At 41.0% G+C, this 22,565-nt stretch overlaps 1 protein-coding gene across 1 annotated transcript in view; it reads right to left on the reverse strand.

Annotated features, from left to right (window-relative positions):
- The window catches only part of dennd5a (DENN/MADD domain containing 5A), a 40,949-nt gene that overhangs the window by 14,514 nt on the left and 3,870 nt on the right, over window positions 1–22,565 (reverse strand). The window contains 10 exon segments of the mRNA XM_038701028.1: window positions 444–466; window positions 469–536; window positions 678–828; window positions 2,374–2,608; window positions 2,703–2,918; window positions 4,988–5,299; window positions 6,175–6,362; window positions 12,444–13,128; window positions 14,144–14,253; window positions 15,079–15,144. Coding sequence (XP_038556956.1) covers window positions 444–466; window positions 469–536; window positions 678–828; window positions 2,374–2,608; window positions 2,703–2,918; window positions 4,988–5,299; window positions 6,175–6,362; window positions 12,444–13,128; window positions 14,144–14,253; window positions 15,079–15,144 — 2,054 coding nt within the window.

Below are 22,565 nucleotides of genomic sequence, written 5' to 3' on the forward strand. Positions count from 1 at the left end.
AGATTATCATATAAAGCTGGAGGTGAAGGAAGCAGAGGAAGGAAAAGACCACATGGGTAAGACGGGTCATGTGGCCCCAGTGTTAAAGCTAAAAGGCCTCACAAACTACCAGCACATACCACGTCCACAGTCACCGACTTTAGACAGGGCCTGTAGGACTGCGAGAGCCAGTAGTAGTCAAGAAACAGGAGGAGCTGCAGCTCCGGAAACAAACACTCTACATGCTGAGAGCGTGCGAGCACGAGTGCGATAGAGGTGGAGAAAGACAAAAAAAGAGACGGTGACCAGAAGTGTGAGGGCAGACGAGACGGTAAGAGCAAAGTCAAAAGAAAGCAAAAAGAGAACAGGTCATGCAAAGTGAACAAAGACTACAAGACTACAGCTCAGGCAGTCAATATGTGTGAATATGAAGTGAGAAAAGGAAATGCAGCCGTGACCCTCACCTCTCTCTGGTCGTTGTCTAGTAAAGGTGCTCAGCGTGCTGCTTCTGTCGATCCCTCCTCCTCCACTGGGCAGGGGCGCTCCTCTTCGTCCACCTGTAACATGAAATAACACACCTTTGATCAACTTAACAAAACAGCTGCCAAGCTCAGACGGAATATAGATATTGAAGGTTTATTTCAAATAAATATAAATTACACAAAAACAATTTATGTAACATAATGTGAAATAGTCACTTGTTGCTAGTGGGCCCAGTGGAGAGCACGTCAGACTGCAGTCGGGGGAAGAAGCCCTGCTCGTAGCGCCCCTGACCGATTTTCATGTCCAGCAGGTGGGGGTGCAGGGCAGTGTGGTCTATCTTGGCGACTCTCATCTCGATGGCTTTCTCTGATGTGAGATGTGGGAGGCAGCGAGGCCACAGGATGCATCATTTTTATCTTGCTAATTTGCCAAAATCACAGTGCTTCATTCTCAACATGGGAGTGGTTAAGTGTGCTTAGCACAACAACATTTCTTGATGTAAAATCTAAATGTAAACATTTACAATTCATGAGATCTTCTGGCCTGAATTTTGCAAAAAGTTTTTTACAATTAATTATTAGGGATTGGTCAGGGAGGAAGTTTAAGGATAATTATCATAAATTTTGCATTCTGATTTTACCAGGGATAAATATATTTTTCCCATAACAAAAAAATATTCTTGCCATTTGTACAAATTAAATATAAATAAAAAGAGAAATAATGTAAAAGGCCAACATCCCATAGTCACACAGCACCTCATTTTCTGTTTTCATCCTCTCCAATCATTCTACTGAAATTCTCATGTTTTCTGTAGCTAATTGGGTTGAGAAACCTGCATAACTATGATAAATAATCTGTAATTTCTCTTTTAGTAAACGACTGACAACTAAAGAAAGAGAGCAAGTCAAAATCAAAAAACACATTTCCTCCCAAACACCCACAGAACCAAAGAAGAAAAGCTCAGAATAGATGTTCTTCTTTACAGGAACCAAATCAGAGTCCTCCATGAATGCAGCTTCAGACAGTGATTTTCTGATGTCTTAAAACAACTCACCCACACAAGGGCTTTGTTAACAAAAGCCCCCATGAGTTTAGAGAAACACAATAGATCTTAATAAATGTAACAAATGCACAAGATGACATTTGTAGCAGGAAAATGGTAGAGTACCCAAACATTCACTGAAAGACAACTTTACCTGCACTGTCTAAGGCTGTGATTCACAGGCACAAACGTTTGATTACCTGAAAAAATTATATTACCCATTCAGTTATTCTGTTATTACACATTTAGCTCCAAACTAGAAGCTTTCCTGTTATAGTGTGTTCTGAGTTTAAGTGAAGTGAAGCCCATCCATCCTCTGTGAGTGTACCTAATGTAATGCATTGCACACACGTTCAGAGAGCTGCCACCCGAGCATCTTTGAAGTGATGAAATAAAGTATTACGAAGGTGAATCTTGTCGTTCTTGAGCCCAATGGCATGAGGTCCAGGAGCGACAAAATCAACTTTTTCATATCGCTTTTTAAGCAGGTTGTCTGCAAACAAGACCAGTCAGTTAACTAAAGAGAGCAAATCTCCAAGTCTGTCAGAAGTTCACACATTCCAATTAATTTGTGACCACGCTCATTTGAATTTCATATTGAAAGGCGTTTCACAGGAGATTTATGGTTCTTCTTTAATTAAACATTACAGAGTTTAATTTTTACTGTTTAAGGTTAAAATACTAAGATGAAGCTATTCATTTAAAACATGTGGCTTTCCTCAGAATTAGGTGTTTATCCCCAAGATAGATCATGTTCAGACAGCTGAAACATATTAATACATTTGAGTACAATGTTTAGTGCTTTTAAGCAATCCAATTATTTTCAAAAACTTTTTTTATTTTCATGGATTTTTATCTTTTTTCCTCACCTGCTTCTTCAATGTTTGTGCATTTCTGGTACATCGAGGTGCGCAGCGTGGGCGTACGGACGTTCAACATGCGAATCTTATCCACCCGGGAGTCAAACACCCTCAGCGTGTGCTCCTTCTCCTCATCATCGTGACAGAGGATCTTACTATCGATGAAGGAGGCAAACATCTGCGTCTCCAGGAAACGTGACAGGAAGGGCAGGTAGGGCTCGGGCTGGTCGGACAGGAAGGAGGCCTGCACACACCCAAATTTAAAGGGTGGAAGTCAATGTCATTTACAGTAGAAGGGAAAACAATACCCTTCACTCTAAATGTCTACAGCACTTTACCTTGTCAAAGTTCTGCATCTGGTCTCGATTTGTGAACCAGGACTCTTTGTCCTGGCTCGGCTGGATGACAAACACCTCGTAGTCTGCGAACATCTGGGTGAATCGGTTGGCGAAGACCTCGCGCACCTGGATGTTGAGCTGGTGCATCTTCAGCTCCTCCTCATCACACTGAAATCGCACGTCCTTATTGCTGCTGGCATCCTCTCTCACCTCCAACTGGTAGCACAAACACAGGAACAATACCGAAATAAAGAAAGGAGAGAAAAAAAAAGGGGAACACGTGTGAGAGCCAGATGAAGAGAAGAAGCAGAGTGGTGGATATTTTTCAAGATATCGTCTGACTGTTATCACAGGCTGCTGATGAAGCAACGGGGTTATGGGAAAGGAGGCTAAGGACATCTGTTTTGATTTATGACCCAAAGTAAACTGAAACACAAGTTCTTTTTTTAGCATGTCTGTGGGTCAGTTGGACAGATGCCAGCAGTAGGGGGGCTAAAATAACACAGAGCAGGCCTACCACTGCAAAGTCACTATCTAATGACACAACCCAAGAATCTATCTATGAAATGACAGCCCTGTGGCTCAGCTGTAAGTAGTAAGACAAGAATCATCAAAAATGAGGTCTGAACTTGTAGCTGGTTAGCTCTACACAAACGATGAGCTAATCCGATCATAGAAGACTAATGCTGGCCACCAGGGCATAAGCTGATTAGGCCGCACATATAGAGACTTTCTCTAATTAGCAGCTGATTCATCCATCTATCAGTCTTTAGAGAGAGTATTTCATCATACTACCTACTACTGTTTGTGAGATGCTCGAGCCAAATGGAAATGAGACGGTGCAGATGCCAACTACATCTGTTGATGTCAGTGTCTATAAAGGGTTTCTGTCATCTAGGCTGCAATACATCAACCCGCAGCATTTGAAAATGGAGTCCATGTTTTGAACTGACGAAGCAAAACATCTCCAAGACTCTACACTGCTGTGGGTGGCACAGATGGAAGGACAGTTACAAAGGAAATATTATTTTGGTGAAAAAAAAAAAGTGTCAGTATATTGACTCCCTAATCTCAAATACTCAAATATGAAGGCAATATTCAAAATAAAATATAAAAACATACCTTAACAAAATTTTGAAATAAAAAAAACATAAAATGTACAACAATTTAATTTTCCCATCTTTTCTGTCTGGATTGCAAAACATGCCCAGTGTGTGGTGTAGAGGGAGCTCCCCCTTTTGTTCATTGTCCCTTACTGCAATAATGTTGGCAATATGATGAACCTGTTTCTATAGTATTTTTTCACTTCATGTAGTAATATTGATTACCGTCCCATCCTTTTTCATTTTACATAATTTAGAAGTTGCAAAATATAATTCATTATATTAAGTATGAAGGTTCGATGCTTCGATGCGCGGAGCCTGATTCGACTGTAAATATCACAGTCGAAGCTTCGCAGCGAAACAAGGATCATGCCATTTTGGTGATATGGGGTCGTCTGATTTTACATAGAACTACCAGTTTTCTCCCAATAAGTTAATATACAGCCTATTACAATATACATTTCAACATTTAATGCAGTAAATAAACATGTAGAAAGAATAAAACTTTCAATAAATGTTATTAAAGTGCGTGAATAAATCAGTGCACATGTGTAAGCATAGCGTGAGTGTCGGAAGAGGAACACTTGCTGAAGAGACAGAGACACTGGTGTTGTGCCAAGTTGTCCGCACCTCATGGGACTTTCGGATAATTTATCATCGTTGATGAACCACACAAAGAAATTTTATCGTTTTTAAATAGCCGGCTTCAAATCGCCATCGCCACACACTAAAAACACATGATTCGACTACCAGTCGACTATAGGCAGGACTTGAAGATTCTGATTCGACTATGTAAATCCTTAGTCAGGGACAGCCCTAATATATGTATAAAGACATATATTAACTTAACTCTAGCTCGAAATGTATTTGTTTGAAGCCGCTGAATATAAGGACATGGATGATTTTACACGGAATGACTTCATTACTGAAAATCTAAGTATTATTCAAGTATAATTTCAACATGTGCTTTAAGAGGCACAACCAGTCATAAAATATTATTTCAAATTGATCGTGCATTATAAATTGTAATTCATTTTCAACTGGCAATAATCTCTTTTCATATATTTTAGTCTGAATGGCAGGAGATAATGAATCTTCTTTGACATCCACAGTCACTAATTCAGTTTTGTAAATAAATAATACATGATCATTTGTGCTGCCCGTTTTTAGCACATTTCTCACCTTCTCCAGGCTGACACCTGTCCTCTTGACCAGAGCCTGCAGTCTGGCAATAGTCTCATTCTCCCTTAGCAGGTAGGAGTTGAGGGGCGAGGCCAGGTTGCCGTTGCGCTTGTCAGAGACCATATCAACAGATCGAAAGTCCCGGTACGGGGCCTGGCTGTCGCTGGAGTGAATGTTTCCCTCTGGAGGCACGCCAAAGGACATGAGCACCTCTGAGATCTCCTGAATGAACTCCAGTTTGTTGGGGAACTGGGGCAACTCCTCTGGCAGTTCAAGAAAGTGGTTGTCAATGTCCACAAAACACAGGTTTGCCTGGAAGAAGAAAAGGAACAAGATAATTAAGTATGAAATACCTAGACATTGAGACTAACGCACAAAAAGCAAGTGTAAAACTAACATTATCAGTGACACTAGTCCTACAGTTCTAATTGCGCTATTGCTAAAAACTAATAACAAAGCCAACAAAGCCTGTGTTCATATCTATTTAGATCAGTTCAACCCGATTTATCTGACATGTCTGGTTACAATTTCTGTCTGTCTGTGTACAATATGGGAAGCAAAAACACTTGTTCCTTAATGAGCCAACGGATGACAGAAAAATCAAACTTACACGCTATGTTGAGAGCAGTAACTGACCTTGAAATACTTCGTACATTGATGGCACTGTGCACTATAAATATAAAAAGACCTAGGTTCAAAATATCCACAGTAACCAGATACTTCAAAGATGCTTGAAAATGCTGCCACAAGAGGAATGAAAAGAAAAATCGTACTCTGTGGTTGTCAGCAGCAGTACAAGCATGGCCTTACCTATGCAGAATGACAATAATAAACCTGCTTGTTAGAAATAGCAACAGAAAAAAGCAAGCACAAGGTGTGCAGAGGCGAGAGTTGTGGGACAAAGACGTAGGAGGATCTACAGGACTGTTCACACCTCTCAGTACAGGATAGAGCAGTGGGTCTCAAACCACACAGACCATGGACCTTCATTGGATAAGATTTTATAATTGTGAACATAAATTATTCCCCTTTTTGCTGGGGATCCCTGGGTCCCCCGGACCCCACTTTGAGAACCACTGCTATAAACTAATCCTACAACTGTGAATTTAGCAGCAGTTTACAACCATTTCAAATGCCAACATCAGTGCAGACATGAAATTAAACCCAATACAGGTATGTATCTGTACCTCCTGTGGCAGCTCTAGCTTGGTGCGGTCATCCTGTCCATTAGAGTGGAGGCCCATGAGATACGGCACAGGAGCGTCCAGGAAGTGGAGGAGGGAGGCGGGCAGAATGGGAACGTACACGTGCTGCCACTGGAAGGGGAACATTAAGGCTGTGATGCTCTCTGCCACTGTCATCAGCCTCTGGTAATCTGTTTCACACACACACACACACACAACAAAAGAAAAAAACAGTGTTGAAGGAAAGACTGTAATGAAGTGTGAGCCAGCAGCTTGTACACAGCAGATTTCAGGGGTTAATTTCCTGACTTGATTATTACCTTAAAAGCCTTGGCGACTGTTGTGATTCTAAATGAAGACTCGTGTTTTTCCTGACTGGTGGTTTCCACAGCACAATCATCAAAATCACAACATGTAAATGCCTGTTTAATGACGTTATAAGTGACTACTCTTCAGGATTTTTAGTATTTTCAGCAGATTTTAAAGGGTAAAGTCACACTGAAACCCACAGGGCAACAATGTGCTGCTGCACTGCTCATGATGGGCTGTCTTTATATAATCTTAAAACTATTCTAAACTATTAAAGTGTATTTTTGAGACACATTCCTGATATTAAAATAAAGGGAAAACAGGTTGCACAACTTTTCCCCCATATTTTAATCTCCCAAACTGCCATCACTTGATAGATGTTGTTAATTCCTCCAAAACACTTACAGTAAACAGCATGTGACAGAAGAGTTGTGCAACATGATTGTTATTTAAATGGAATCACATTGTTTATTCCTCAGTTCTTCTGTTTGCTCTCTGAGTATGAACTCTATCAACTGTCCCACACGGCATTATAGCCAATCCTGCAGCTGTTCAACATCTTGAGGGCATCTTCTGATGTATGAATTTACTCAGCAAAAAAATGCGGTTAGAAATTACACAGCTAAACGTTTCAAGCCACAAAGCCGGGCAGTAGCAGGTTTCTGCCCTGTTTGACTCTTTGAAGGCTTTTACCTGGTGGGGACAAAGTGAACTAACATGATAGGACAAAAAAGAAAACAACCAACAGTATAAACTCATCAGTCTTGGTGTCTTTGTTATTCTCTGTTCTGTAAATGCAGGGGTGTAGCTAGACCAATGACCAACCACAAAGGAATTAGCTTTGACACACAAGCTGCATCCAAATTTAGGGAGTGGATCTCACATTTGTAGACCAAATACTTCAAAACATGCTGATATGACCTATCCTATAATAAAGACTCCGACAAATGCATCAAGAAATGCTTAAAATTAGAAGAAAAAAAAATACAGGCGTATTTTTTGTAGTCCTCAGTACTCCACAAGCCATTGTGTACTGATGAATATTTGAAGGCAGTAACTTTACTTGTAATAGACTATTTTGACATTGTGGTATTGTTTATTGTTTTCACTTAAGTAGAGGATCTGAATAGTTCATCCACCACCACAGACTGTATAAAAGAAGTGGACGTAGCGACCATCACGTCACACATTGAACTACTGTTCTATTTAATTCTTCCAGACCTCCAGAGGCAGTGCTTAACACTGGATGTTATCCATCTTGCGCACGCACAGGCCGAGTATTTAATATCAACAAAGTCACCTGTGACCTGGGATGATGCAGGGCACAGCTTATAGAAGCCCACGTCATCATGAAAAATGTCCCTACAAAATCTTCTCGCTAAGATTCTAAGTGACAGAAAACTCTGACGGTCATCCAGAATTCATAGAACTGAGGTTACATACGTAACTCTCATTTTGAGGCCTCGAGTTTGGCATTTTGGCCGTCACCATCTTGTTTTTTTGGAACCTGAAGTTAACACATTTAGACAATGTTTACAGAAAACTGTTATCTTGCCCTTGTGCACCACTGGTATTTATACTTTGTGGGACATGTTAAGGACACCACACTGGGGATAAACTTGCACATTTTTGAAATTCTGACTCCCTGAACAGCTTTCCTCTCTGTGAGGCTAGACCATCTCATTTGAGGAGAAAGTCCTCTAAAAGGTCCTTCGTGGCCTGCATGCTCTGGAGGCTCCAGACTCTGAAACTGTGACACAGCGACATTCAGCTGGTCCTCTGGCTAAAATTCCTTTGTCATGACTCCACACAGCAAACACTCATTTATACATGCAAATATGTGCCTGGTCCTCCTCATCTGCATTCCTGCTCTATCCTGTTGACACCTACTGTACATTCAGCAGCAGCTCTGCCTCTCCTGTTATGGTGCCAAGACAAATACCATTCCTTCATTTGGTCATGTGCTGGTCCATGAGAAGAGACTCTCACGCCAAGGCCTGGACCTCCCCTTCATCCCCCCTCTCAGCAGGCTCGCTCTCCCAGGATGGAGACAAGAATACTAACATCACCAGTTTGCGCTTACACTAGGCCACAATAACAAGAAACCACTTTAACTCAAGTCACAAAGAGTCAAGTGCTGGTGCTTATACACACGTGAGCTGTTTCTCAATTTGTGTTCTTCCGTACTTACACTTATTTTGGGTGCATAAGTGCGTTCACACTGACAATTATGGTTCAATGCAGTGTACTATGAGTACCGGGATGGTGCACTCATACCAGTCAAAAAGTTGAGTGTGAAACGCGGGACACTTCTCACCCTAAACCGTCGTCAACTTGGCTACGTGGCTGGAAGGGGATGGAAGCAGCCGCTGTTGCTCCAGTAAACACCACACTATACAAAGTTATACATTTGTTTTCCCCCCACTAAGTACCACTATACTCAATCTGAGACAACACTACCCTGTCAACTTCATGCACAACGCAAGTTAAGTGCATAGGGCCCGATTTACTAACATCCTGAATAAAGAGTACTAAATTGCGTGTGCATTCTAAAATATTGCACGTGCAATTTTAGTACCTGTTATGGGTGATTTACTAAGAATTATTGCGTAGATGACAACAGGAGCAAACACAATGGAGGTGGGAGTATTTAAATGAGGGTTTTGCGTGTTTTAATGGTTTGGAGAGTCGGGAGGGAAAGCAGCCACAGTGTAAAAACCTTGGTTTGTTTTGTTCAGTGCGTCACGAGTATGTGGAAATCGTATGTACCTGCCCATCCTGCCTAAGATTGCACTAAGTACTTGGGACAGCACACCTGGAAAAACTGCTTTGGAAAACCCCAGCAGAAACAGATACAGTATGCTGGAATGACCCAGACACGAGGAAATGCCAGCAGATCGTGCTTCATCCAGCCAGAGGAAACAATCACCGACCGTCCGCACCGTACCTGGTCGCTCCGCGATCTCCTGTCCCTGTCCCTGTACGCACCCTCTGAAATACCTGCAATGGGTTGTGTTGCTATTTCGACCGGCGCGCAGTGAACAATTGGTGATCGTTCCCTCTGGCTGGATGAATTTTACGCGTTCAGTACTGCAGCTGGGGGCTCTCATATAGTTCATCGAATAAATAAAATAAAATAACTGTATTTCTATATATTAGATATAGAATAACATTATCTAATATTGTTAATTTCTCTACGTTTTCTTTCATTACAGCTGTGTCTCCTTCTGGCAACGATAACAGCAGCCATCTCTGCGCAACACTTGCACCTTCCTTTCAAACGTATTAAATACAGAGGCTGTTGCACTCACATGAAATTGTGTTTAGGCTTGGTAGATCACATTGCATGTAGTAAATAAATGTATTTGCATGTTAAGCCCCAAACTGCATATTCATTAAGGCAAAAGTACTAAAGGAACAACAGGTGCTATCTTGCGCTTTTGAAAGACGTCACTCTGCGTGCACACCGTTAGTAGACCAGCTTACGTGCTAATTTGCTGGTGATATCAAGTTTGCACACGTTTTTACTCACGCAAACCTTTAGTAAATCTGGCCCATAGTGTACACAGTGGACTACACTGAATCTGAATTGAGACACAACAATGGATACATATCCACACTGAGAACTGGTAGCAGTTTGGACTTGAAGTGATGCTTAAACTATTCCGTTTAGATACTGAGTGCAAATATATGCAGTACAGCAGGATAAAAATACACCCAACACACAGAAGTGAAACTGCTACAGGACTCACACCTCAGCACTTTTCTGATCAAACAACTTGTGTTTGGTGTTCACTTAAAACAGCCTCAGTTTGTACACTGGCAAAAATGGAATCTACTTACTGAATTTGATTAATATTTACATTTTGCCAAAGTGAATGTAAAAGCCAAAGAGCCAAAACTCAGACACGTCTCCCTGTCTGTCGGTGTAAATGTCCAGTTCTTATAATTAGTCCAGCTTCAGATTTATGCTTTTAAACTTCAGCTCAGATGGAACATCTCTGTGACTCAAATGTGCGTTGTGTAACTGTAACATCCTCAGTTCAGATCTCTCCTTCTTTCACTCCCTGATCTCTCTCTACCCCCATCTATCCTGTCACTCAACTGCACAAGTCACATAAAGACAGAAAATGCCCATAAAACAACAATAACACACAACAGCTTAATTGTAGCATGTCACAGTGGTTGACACATGACGAGCTTCCTCTTTGAGAAAGACGGAAGCAGCAGACAACATCTGAACATCTTTTCTTCTATGGCTTCAAGAAACACTGTCCAGCCTTTATTTATTTATTTTTAACCAGAGCTATGAATTCCATTGCTATTTTAAGCACATAGTACAGTCGTCTCCTTATTTGCGGAGCATCCCTCTCTTCTTTGTGTGTGTGTGTGTTTAAGTGAGGGGCATCTTTTCCTAACAATCCCTCGTTTCTTCTCAGTGGAAGATTGCCAAGGCTTAACTCTACACAGCATCCGTCACCCGTTCTGCAGCGCCGAGCCTCATGGGGGAAGAAATAGAGGCATGATGTCACTTCCAGCCAATAATAATCATCTTGCATCACTGCCATCCTCCCTGTCTCTGTGTTACCTAGCAACAACACAGCTTTCCCCCTTAAGAGCACCCCTCACCCCCCCGACACTTTGTAAACCATTTGCCTTGTCTTGCCACTGTAATGGAGCCAATCACCACACCCAGCATCCTCAGATGATCTCTCTCTCTCTCTCTCTCTCTCTCTCTCTCTCTCTCTCTCTCTCTCAGGGTTAACTTTATCAAAAACTATGAACTTAAGTAATAGATTGTCAGACTCTTGCTGTGTGTTTTGCTTAAAGGATGAGACGAACAGCAGCAGCCAAACGAGGCCTGCTTAGCCTAGCAGCACAAATTTGCAAACAAGACGAAGCTACATAGTAACTCACACACGTTTACATGTGAGTCCTGGAGGGAGCTGCCTGTGAAGGGTTGGGTGGGGGCAACATTTACACAGGCTAGAACTCACACTGCATCACTTTAATGGAAACACTCAACAGGTTATGTAATCTCCTCGATATCAACCATTCTGTGGCAGCCTTCGGCCGTGGTTTTTGTCCCTATACAATAACCATGAAGACGTTTTAAATCCTACAATTTCGGAGATTAAGCTGAATTATGGAGCGGCAGTGTAGCAATGACACATAAGGGGCAGCATTTACTTTCCAGTGACAACAAATTTTCTGTGTCAGACCATGAAATAGATTTAATGAATTTAATGAGGTTAAATGAATATTGACGAGCACAAAGAGCATGTTTTGTTTTTGCCACTGAAGACCACATTGAGCTATGGTGTTCCTATGAAGCTATGGTGAACTAAGTAACAAACTCTCAGTATTTAGGAACCACCCAAGAAATTAAAAGATCAATATGAGTCGAAAAAACTATCCCTGAATAAATAATCATCAGCAAAGTTGTTCTTAAGGAGCCAGAATACTCCACGAGAAGTGCCAGATGGTCGACTAGCCTCAAAAACCTCCTGTCCCCTCCCCTCGTCTTACGAATCAATTTACGACCATCTGAGGTTTTCTTTCTCTTTTCCTGCAACTAAAGCCAGGCAATAGACAAAAGTTTAATACATGATATGACATTATAATAAAAACTAAATATCTATAATGTTTAAAATATTTTGCCATGTGCCAGCAGGGAGGAAAGCCCCTAAAGCTACGTCAGAGTGTAATAACCAGGTCCCTAGATAATATCTAGTCTCATGTCATGACACTGATATGCCTCCCAGCTCCAGAGACATCTGCTGACTGCCTCTACTAACAGGATCACATGACCCCACTATTCTCAGAAAACAGCTGTTACAGATAATGCATTATTCTTTTCTTCCTTTCCCACATCCAGCTTTTTAGAAAATGTGTACAGTGTTAATGAATTGTGTCCATACTGCACAGGATGTCAGTGTAATAGTAGCAGGGTAGCTACTTACGTTGTGAGTAGAGCAGTATCTGCATCTCCAGCAGGGCGCAGGTGAACAGCTGAAGAACGTTCTCCACCCCCAGCAGATTAAACATTTCACCGATGGGAAAGTCAAAGAGAGGCAGCTCAGATGTGCTCGGCCTCTGGCACACCACGGGCCCGTAGACGCCTGAGAACTTGAGGGACCGCCCGGAGGGCGGCTGGGGCACCTCATACAGAATGTTGTAGATGTAGCTCTCCAGCGGGAGGGGTGGGGGCAGGGGGGACGTGACCGCCTGGTGAAGCTGCTGCAGCACTTTCCTGCAAGCCTGAGGGAAGGCCATGGGTGTTATCAAGCAGATGCACTTAGACACGTACAGCGTGTCACGACTGATGTCATACGAGTTGAAGCGCTGCAGGCGGGAAATGGCGGGTGCAGCGTGGAGCACGGGACGAGGCTGGGAGTGTTGGTGTCGCTGGTCCTCGTGCCCTTGTGGCGAGGTGGGAGTGTGCAAGATGTCGTACTGCTCAGCGTTGTGCATGTGGTAAAGGGTCTGCATGGCGCTGCAGATCTGCTTACTGGTCACCTCTTCGAAGAAGGTGAGGGCAAAGCCGTAGGTCCGAGAGCCGTCCTCCCTGGTGATGATAAAGGAGTGGAACTGAGGCTCCCGAGAATCAGCCTGCGTCCTGAACGCCAGACCCTTTGGCATACAGAGCTGTGAGAGGACAAAGACGAAACGTATCAGAGGCTTGAGAAATGGTGAGGGGACCACATCAGAACCTAAATCATTGTTGAGAAGAGAAGTTATATGAACTCATAATGTCTGTTCTTCAGAAATGTATCTATTTCATTCTCTAAATTAAAAAGGGATAGCTATAAATTTTGGGAAATCTGTTTATTCACATTCTTTCTGAGAATTAGATGAGAATCAATCACTACCACTCTCGTGCAGTAAGTACAGAGCTGGAGTTGAAAGGTGATAAGCCAAGCTTATCATAAAGACTGAAAACTGGGGGGAACATCTTGCCTGGCTCTGTCCAAAGTTCACACAGAACCTCTAAATCTCACTAACATGACGGATCTCGTTTGTTTAACAAGAAACTGTTTTGTTTTTACACACAAACCGTTATGTAAAAATGACAATTTGACAGAGTTATGTCATGTAATTGCTACACGACTAGCCTGGCTCTCAACAAAAGTTGCTAAACCACACAACTCCCTCTAAAATCACCGCATTGTTTTTAAACAACTATCAAACAAATAACATATATTTTGTTAAAATATAATTAACACATATATTATGTTAATTAGTGCACTTTAGAGGTGATGGTAGGTTTATTTTTTACCTTTGGACAACGCCAGGCTAGCTGTTTCACCCTGTTTCCAGTCTTCATGCTAAGCTAATTGCCTCATTCTAGCTCATGGAAAGAAAGCATATTTCATATTTCCCAAAATGTTGAATTATTCCTTCAATAACTCTAAGCAAACTAACAAAATAAGCTACTGATATTTTCCTTTTATACATCTTGGCATAACAGCGGAGCACAGTTGAACACGTCAAACACCAACTTTATTCATGTGATTTTTCATGTATCTGCCGCATCATGATACAAAGGAAAACTCTTCATAGTCTGTGATCCTGACATCAACCCCATCAATCAGCCATACTATTTAATAATAATGATTAAAGGATATGAACAAAATGTTGTATGACTGTAAAGAGATCCTACCATGCCCACTGCATCCTGGTCAAATGGGTTCCACTCAACATTGTGGGGAAAATGTGCAAGAACTTTGGATTTAAAGGTTCTCCGCAATGGACTCTGCTCAAAATTCTCACCTGAAAGTGAAACAAACAGAGGGAAGAGCAAAAACAAACAGAGTGCAAACAGTTAGCACAAGTTTCCCGATTATGGTGGAGGAGCAGAAGAACACAGTTTGATCAGAAGCAGGTTAACAGTGCCAGACGCAACTCCGGAGGAAAGAGCTAGTCAGCATATTTGTCTTGAGAAGAAGATTGTATTGCATCATGTAAAGCTGTCATCTGCATTCTGCTCTAAAAAGCAAAATAAAATACTCAAACAGGGAGCATCCAATACTCCAAAATAGATAATTTATCAGTGAGATGGATCTTGGATAGATACGCATTTTAATGCTTCTTGACAGCTTTAATGGCAATACAAAGGGAACGGACAAAATAATCAATCATAGAAAGCACAAACTGAGTTGATTTGAACCCAGAGTAAAGCAGAAGTGATGCACACACCAAGGCAGTACTGAAAAGTCATTCAGAATGTAGGGGGAGAGTAAACATTGACCAAGCAATGCCGGCGCAGGCAGCACTGGGTTTGTGTGTGTGTGTGAGAGAGAAACAGAAGCAGTGATTGTCAAACATCAACTCATTGTTCAGCTGCTGCTGAAGGATGTGAGGGAGAGGGAGGGGCGAAAAAGAAACCAGGAGGAGAGAAATCAGAGTGCGCAAAACAGAGAGGGCAAGTCTGCACACCTGGGCAGAAAAATAACTGCGAGAACTCAGAATTTGAAGTAACAAAAGAGGGCTGCTGAGGGGGAAAAAACAAAACAAGGTGTGCCAGGTTAAAGGTTGAAGCGTTACAGCTGAGCTCAGGTTAAGAGAGGGGAGGTGTGTGTGTGGTGGGAGGGTTACCTTCAACTGCCAAATTTCCTCTGGCCCCATCTCTGAATTTAGTAGCTTCTATATACTGGCATAAAGCTACACAACAAATAAAACAAAAATATAATTAAAAGCCTGGTTCTGGATGGGTAGCGCATCACTTCTCAGTTTTTGTGCAAACACATCCTGACAGCTCTGCTCTGAGGAACAAGCTGCACACAGACACAGGACATTATCGTGTCAGGTGGGTATGCTAATTCGAGCCAGCTGGTGGGGTTATGATACAAGGATACAGAGGTACTGTGTGTCAACGTTTCCTCCTCTTCTAGAGATCATGCAAATCCATACTACAGCTTGTATTAGTTACATTGTTACCACAAAGAGTCTGCAGCCATGCTAGCAACTCTGCGAGGCTGTGTGAGGCTAATGTCAGCATGCTAACATGGCCCACAGTGACAAAACTATCATGCTGATGTCTTCCATGTTCACCAGCGCAGTTTAGCATTTTAGCACATTAACATTAGCTAATTAGCACTGAACACAAAGTACAGCTGAGGATGATGCGAATGTCTTGAGTTCTGCAGGTATTCAGTCTTTGGCCGATGTACTAGGCAAACTGAAATTTTGACCCGATGACGGCACTAGATGAAAAGTTAAGGTAGCAATATTTTCTGTCATTATAAATGCTGTTATTTAAAGGATAAGGCGGGCAATATGCTGTACCTTTCTTACTGTTAACAAATCCAATAAAAAGACCAAAATGGACAATGAATTGATCTTAAAAAAGTATTGTCTGTGTAGCCGAAGAGTGATATATCTTACTCCTCTGTGCCTGAGAGCTCCACTGTTGTGCTAAAACATTTTTAAATAAACACCTTAAAGACTCATATCGGTGCACTGGCTGACATGTTTCTTTATTATATGGGTACCGTAGTTTATTAGTTAAGTGTAGTAATCTTCCTCTAGTCCCCAACAGATGCGCTATTTACTCCTATTTGAGTAAAGTTTGCTAAAAGTACAGTGCCCTGCTGTTTTGGGGAGTTACTGATTCTGTGACCTGAAGATTTATTTCTTTAGTAGAAATTAATGCTTAGTGCCACAGTTGGGCTAAGAAAGCTGGAAATTGAGAAACCAGCCCATTCTTGGTTTTGGTCTTTTTAAGGAATGTTGACAAAGAAAGATATAGAGTAATGTTAGCTCATACTTCATAAGTATTTTCAACAGTTTGCCCTTTTAATCTCACTGTAAATAAATATCTGAAAGTGAATTCCATCAGCAGACAGTCATGGGGTACACTGAGTAAATGGCTGCTCTAATATTGCAGACTGTCTTATTGCAGATCCAAGAGCGAGTTAGATTATCTAACATTTTACATTAAAAAAAGAAAAGAAACCCTTTTTGCAGCCAGGAAATGTTTTTTTTTGCTGTCCTCTTCATGCATGACATTTGCCAAACAACAATGAATCAGTCCTGCTGGCAGAAACACCCATTCATGCAGCATGTCAAAGCCAAATGTGAGCTGTGTGACACATGCCATCGACTCTTTTCTAGTTGCACCACATCACCTTCAAACCAAAACTGCTCTCAGGCTGATGTGGCCTGCGAGATGTGAAACTAGGACTTTCCTCACTGGACTTTTTGTGGACTACCTAGAGACAATGAATTTTTATTGCACTTTCAGTATGACTCAGTAGTGACACACACACACGAAGATGAGAAATGATGACTCTCTCAACTCCCTTCCCTGATGATTACATTAATTCTCTCTGTTGCATGTATTTGAACAAGACACTAATGTTTAATCTTGGAAAGCGTTTACTGAGAATCCTAGTTGAAATTTTGGGGATGTTCTGTCTTTATTCATGTAAGAGGTTGGTTGACAATATCTGACTCCAAATGTGTATCAGTGGTTCAGTGTCACCTTAGCAAGCCTACAGTCTAATCCTTCTCTAAGGGAGGTGTCGAGTGGAGCAACAAACAAGTTCACATAAGGTTCACACATAAGGACAGTGAAACGAATCCTGGCAAGGGAATAAAAGTCTTAAGGATTATGTGGTTTAATCTGTTGGTTACTTTCATATTCAAACTGCCCACAGGGAAGAAACTAGGCCAGGAAGGCAACCCAGACTATGAAAACGTCAGCAGCCAAAGATAGGTCAGACAGTGAGAATATTATGATTGGAAGGGATGGGAAAGGTTTCTTATAATTCGATGTTGACCCGAGAATTGACGTTTAATTGCCATATTTTAAGGCTTAGAATTGTTTTTAAAGACTTTTTTCAAAGAGGATAAAGAAAAATGCCGACATAAAAAAATAACTTCCGTTGCTCGTGAGCTTGTGCATGTAGGTCAAATTCCAAGCGAGAGAGTGAAAACAGACATGGAGCACGATGACGTGATTGAAGCTGTTTGTAAACTCAGTCACGGCAAAGTATTGCAATAACGCAACAAACTTCTGGAAGCTTGTGGCAGTGGAGCAAGTTCAAGGCGACGTGTTGCTTTACTCGACCAGCAGCCTCGATTATTGTTCCCGTATGATTCTGAGTAATCAGATTTTCAAGCATCATGGCTGAAGGGGATGTTCAATTTGCATAACTCAAGCCCACCATCTGCACGCAGCAGGCCTCTACACTACTACAGGGAAGTTTGTTGATTGTGAAAATCATAAAGTAATTATCACAGCATTTGCAGGCAGCACATTACAGGAACCTTAGTGAGCACAACGCATTCCCCTCTGACATGAAGTAAGGAAAGCGTAATACAGTGTTTTCATAAGGATAAATCATTATTAAATTGAATAAATGATTAGAATAACTTAACAAAAAGGTTTCCTCTGCAATGTCACTCAGTTTGACAGGAGTGTTGTGATTATCTATCTATCTGAGAAAACAAAAGATGACTAGACAAGAGAGAGAATGTCAGATAAACTGTTGTCATATTGTACAATTACGACATTATTAAAAAACATTTTTATGCCTTTATTAGAGACATTATTCTTATGTCAGGAAAAAAGGGGACTTTGTGGTTTAAGGTCAGTGTCATAACTGCTAAGCCACGGGGACACCCCAAACCACACCACAATTAAATGTTAAAACTGAAACTGTATTTGTGAAAGTGAAAAAAGGAAGGTGGATTTTTATTGAAGGATTTTTTCAAACAGAAAAAACTTTATGTAAATGTTAAAACTAAAAGCCTAGATGCAAAAGCTTCAATTGGAAAGTGTAATATGAAAATGAAAACAAAAGCATATCCAAGAAAATTTGGAAAGAGATGAGATATTTCCCTTTTAGTTTAAATTCTGGTAAAACCATAGTGGCGTAGGCCTCAACTGTAACAGTTTTACTTAGTCTGTTCTCTGGGACAAATAAATTAAAACAGAAGAAAGATGCTGACATTGTACCTTATCCTTATTTTTCCACACAGGATGACCTGGTTTATCACAGTTTGCTGCCTCTTCTTTCTCCAGTGCCCAGCCGGCTGAGACTACATAAGTGTTCCTTTAAACCAATGTCTTCACCTGGTAATTAGTGCTAAATACAAGCCAACAGGGGACTGCGTTCTTCAGCATGAGTAGCAACAAACTCTCCTGTAAACATTTTCTTAATCAGTCAGATTTTTTCAACAAATGGACCGTGATGGCAAGAATGTGTGAACCGGTAGCAGTGGGAGTAGAGCGTCATCGAGCTCTGGCTCCTCGCCGTTTTCCCTTGTCCTGTAAGCCAGGGACTGCCCACAGCTCTGCACCCCTCCTGTGCTCGTACACCCTCACACCTACTGTAGCATGGCCCACTAGGCTCAGACATAAAGGGACGTGCCTCTCCAACTATAAAGCTATATCTTCAAACATGACTCGACTTGACTGCAGCAGAATGTGATAGAGACACTGTTAACGCTTCAAAATAGCGCAGCGGTGAAAAACATTGACACTTATCCCCACCCCACGCGAGGACCCGGCACTGACAGAACATAATTTTTTCACTTGTTACAGTGTGGGAAAGGTTCCTCAACTGGCACTTCAACCTTGCTGTCATTCCTCATCAAGATCAGGGTGGTAACACCACTTACAGGCAAACTGCCAAAATAAAAGTAAAAAAATATGTCAAGGAAATCCTTTAATTGAACTGGACCTGCTGGCAACCCACAGATTATAGCTCAGCACATTAGTCTCAAACTCCCTGTTCATAAAAAATACAGGAAATTATTGTCTTGCCAAAGAACCTGTGACAAAACACCTAGCTGACAACATCAAGGAAGGATAACCCCTTGTTGGCAAAGCACGATGTTAACCTGTATATTCCTCAAACTCAGAAATGTATCTTTTTATATCTGGATTTGCTCACAGTTGGCTTTAAGCAAATTAACACCTATACCAACTACTTTGGCAGCAAATTCTGTGTTCAGTGTTGCAAAAATGTCCATTTAGCTGCCAACCTGGTTAAACTAACCTTAAACTAAGTCTTACCGACACTATGAAAACAAACTGCTTTTCTGAATCTGATGTTATACCTAAGACATTAGATACTTTTATTGTAAGTCTTTAAGTCTTCATAACAATCCATTTTCACAGTGCACAGTCATACAAGAAAGAGAACATGTGTCAGTTTTGCAGCCGTTATTACTGTTATCAATTGCACCTGTGCTTTCCCTGCTTTTACGAGTCACAATGTCTGCGGTGAAAAAGGCAAGTAGATTTTCTGATGCTGTTTAAAGTTTGTTCATGTCCATAATGTCTGTAGACACGGCAGTAAAAAAAGATCAACATATCGACATAAAGTCAGTGTGGTTAAAAAAAACAAACTACAAATACAGATTGGGTCTTTCATTGTGAACTTGAAATAAGAAACAAAGATGTCTATCTATAACACATCTACAGCTAAAAGGAAGATGCTGCAGATGAGAAATCTTTAAATGATTCACAAATTTGATGTAACGTGACCGAATGAAAATTCAGCTCACAAAACATCTGTGAGCAGCGACAGGACACGGGACTGCATAGAAACCTGACTACAGAAAATACACAGGGAAAGAATGTAAACCTTCACCAATCAGGAGCACATCTAAGTGCCTGACAGCCATCCCAAAGGGAACAGCACTGATGAGCAATAGATTAAGTTTAGCCAGGAAAACACACATTACTCACCTGGGAATGAAAATTATCAGTTTATGTAGGTAAATAAAACTCAGGAGTTTCCTCCACATTAAATTTAACCTGAATACAGCAGTGAAAAGACTGTTTCAGCTTTGTTTCTAAGAAATCATGTTTTAATATGGCTTAATACTACAATACCCATGAGCCTCTACTGCCACAAAGAGAAAAGCCAATCAGAGCTGTAGGACAAAATTATGAACTGGACACTGAAAAATGAATTGAGTTGCTGAATTCATCCAAAAATCGCCCAGAATCTAAAAGTAAATTGATAGTTTCTTGCCAAAATGCACCTTTGTCGTGGTCACAGTTCACTTCTCCCCCGACGTTTTAATATCCACCGCGTTGGACCTGCGACTTCGCATCAAAGAACCAGATATTTTCTAATGCAGTACTTTTGTACTGACGATCAAACCGTCAGTTTCATGCCGATCCAAGTGGTAGAAATGCTCCAACTGTGAGTCACTGAACATTGTCTATGGGAAAAATAAATGGGACCTTTACTTCTAAGAGCAGCGGCGCTGAAATGGCTCCTTACACCTCCCAACTCTGATGTATTGATAAACAAAAGGTTTGATCTACAATACAATTGATCACTAGTCACAGCCCTAAGAGCAATTATTTCCGCACTTGTGGCCAAGATCAAGATAAACTGCAGCTTTAAAGCCCTTTGAAATCTCTAATGAGTCATTCTAAATGTCCCCGATTCATTTTTAAGCAGATTTTTAAAAACACTGACAGGAGACCCTTTACAGGGGCCATAAATAAACATTGGAAATATGAAAGCCCACATTATGCATTTAAAGCCAGCTTTCACGTTGAGCCATTCATCCTCATTTGTTTGCCAAGTAGGATTGTGGGAGAGGCTGCCTGGGAAATTCAAAAGGATATTTAGCATTTGAATAAGTGGAGCCTGTGTGCGAGTGCACTTATGTCCCTCAGCTCCCTGTGTTTCCAGTGTGGCCTGTGAGGCTGCAGTGTCATACATATGCTAATCAGGTCCTCACTCTGCTGCTGAACACTGTGCTTTAAGAAAGTTTTGGTCATTTCTTTGTTTTTCACTGTACATGAAACAGCATTTGCACTATATTAAAAGAGAGGAACACTTTCGATTCTCTTAAATCACTGGAGAAGAGTTTGATTTAGCTCATTACTGGCACCATGTATCAATCAACAGCAAACAGTTTTGTATGCAAAGTTTGAGGCAAGGTTACTTTAATTCCTTCTAAATGTTTAAATTATTGGACGTATAATAACTGAACTAATGTTCAGTCATCTGTTCCATAGTTTCGTTTTGTTCTAAAACCCAAAGATGTTCATGCATGACAAAGAAAAGCAGCCAATTTAAACAATTGAGACGCTGGAATCAATTAAAGTTGGCCAGCAAGAAAACAATGACTTAATTAAAGGATATTGAAAATACTTGACAATGTATTTTCTATCAACCAACTCATCGATTAATAGATTATAATTTCCTTGTTCTACCCAACCATCAGTCCAAACACCCAAAGATTTTCTGTTTACTATCATGACAAAGAAAAACAGCAAATGCTCACATCTGAGAATCTGGAACCAGAGAATGACTTAAGTTATTAATCAATTCAATTGATTTGGTGTCAAGTGACCGACTGATGGACCAACACATTTTTTCAAAGCTGGTATTCAAATATTTTTCAAAAAGGTTATGCGTGTGAAGTCTTTTGATTTCATGATTGTGAAAAAAGACACAAGGATCCCATCCAAAGTAAAGATTCAAATATGAGACAATGACACTCTCATGCCGGCAACAACAGGAACAATTTGCATTTATGTCCTCATCTTTGAATTTAAATGAAAAGGAGCTCCTCCGTATACCAACAGCAGATATTTTGCTGAGATAATCGTATGTAACCTATAACCATGGAAAATCCACACCATTTCCTCTCTCAAAACTGAAAGTCGATAAGGGTAAGCTCTTAACCTCTTTCTACAGTAAACAGCAGCGAGGTGCAAGTAAGTAGAACAGCTTCAGTAACGTTTGACCACAAAACCCCAGTTTGTACTGCTGTGCAAGTTTTCACTCGGTTACATTATGTCTAATCATAAAGACCTAAAAGAACCCCTGTCACACATCTAATGGCAGATCTATGACAACAGGAAAAATGTTATTCCGCGTCATTAAGTCCATTTTCAAAGGGTCAATTGAGAACATAATAATCTAGCTACGGTTATTTAGATGGTTTTAAAGGTGAAAGGGGAAGCCAATCTATGGGCCATTACAAAATCTACTAATTTGTGTCATCTGCATATGCCAAAAACAAACACGTTGTTCACGCAGCTGATAATGCTAGTGTCTGAGAGTTGAACAACAGCTGCTGTCTAACCAGCCACGTTT

Source organism: Micropterus salmoides, unplaced genomic scaffold (genome assembly GCF_014851395.1).
Source record: "Micropterus salmoides isolate LMB-PRFRI ecotype aquatic unplaced genomic scaffold, ASM1485139v1 Ms_hic_scaffold_6, whole genome shotgun sequence".
In the NCBI taxonomy this organism is placed as follows: Eukaryota; Metazoa; Chordata; class Actinopteri; order Centrarchiformes; family Centrarchidae; genus Micropterus; species Micropterus salmoides.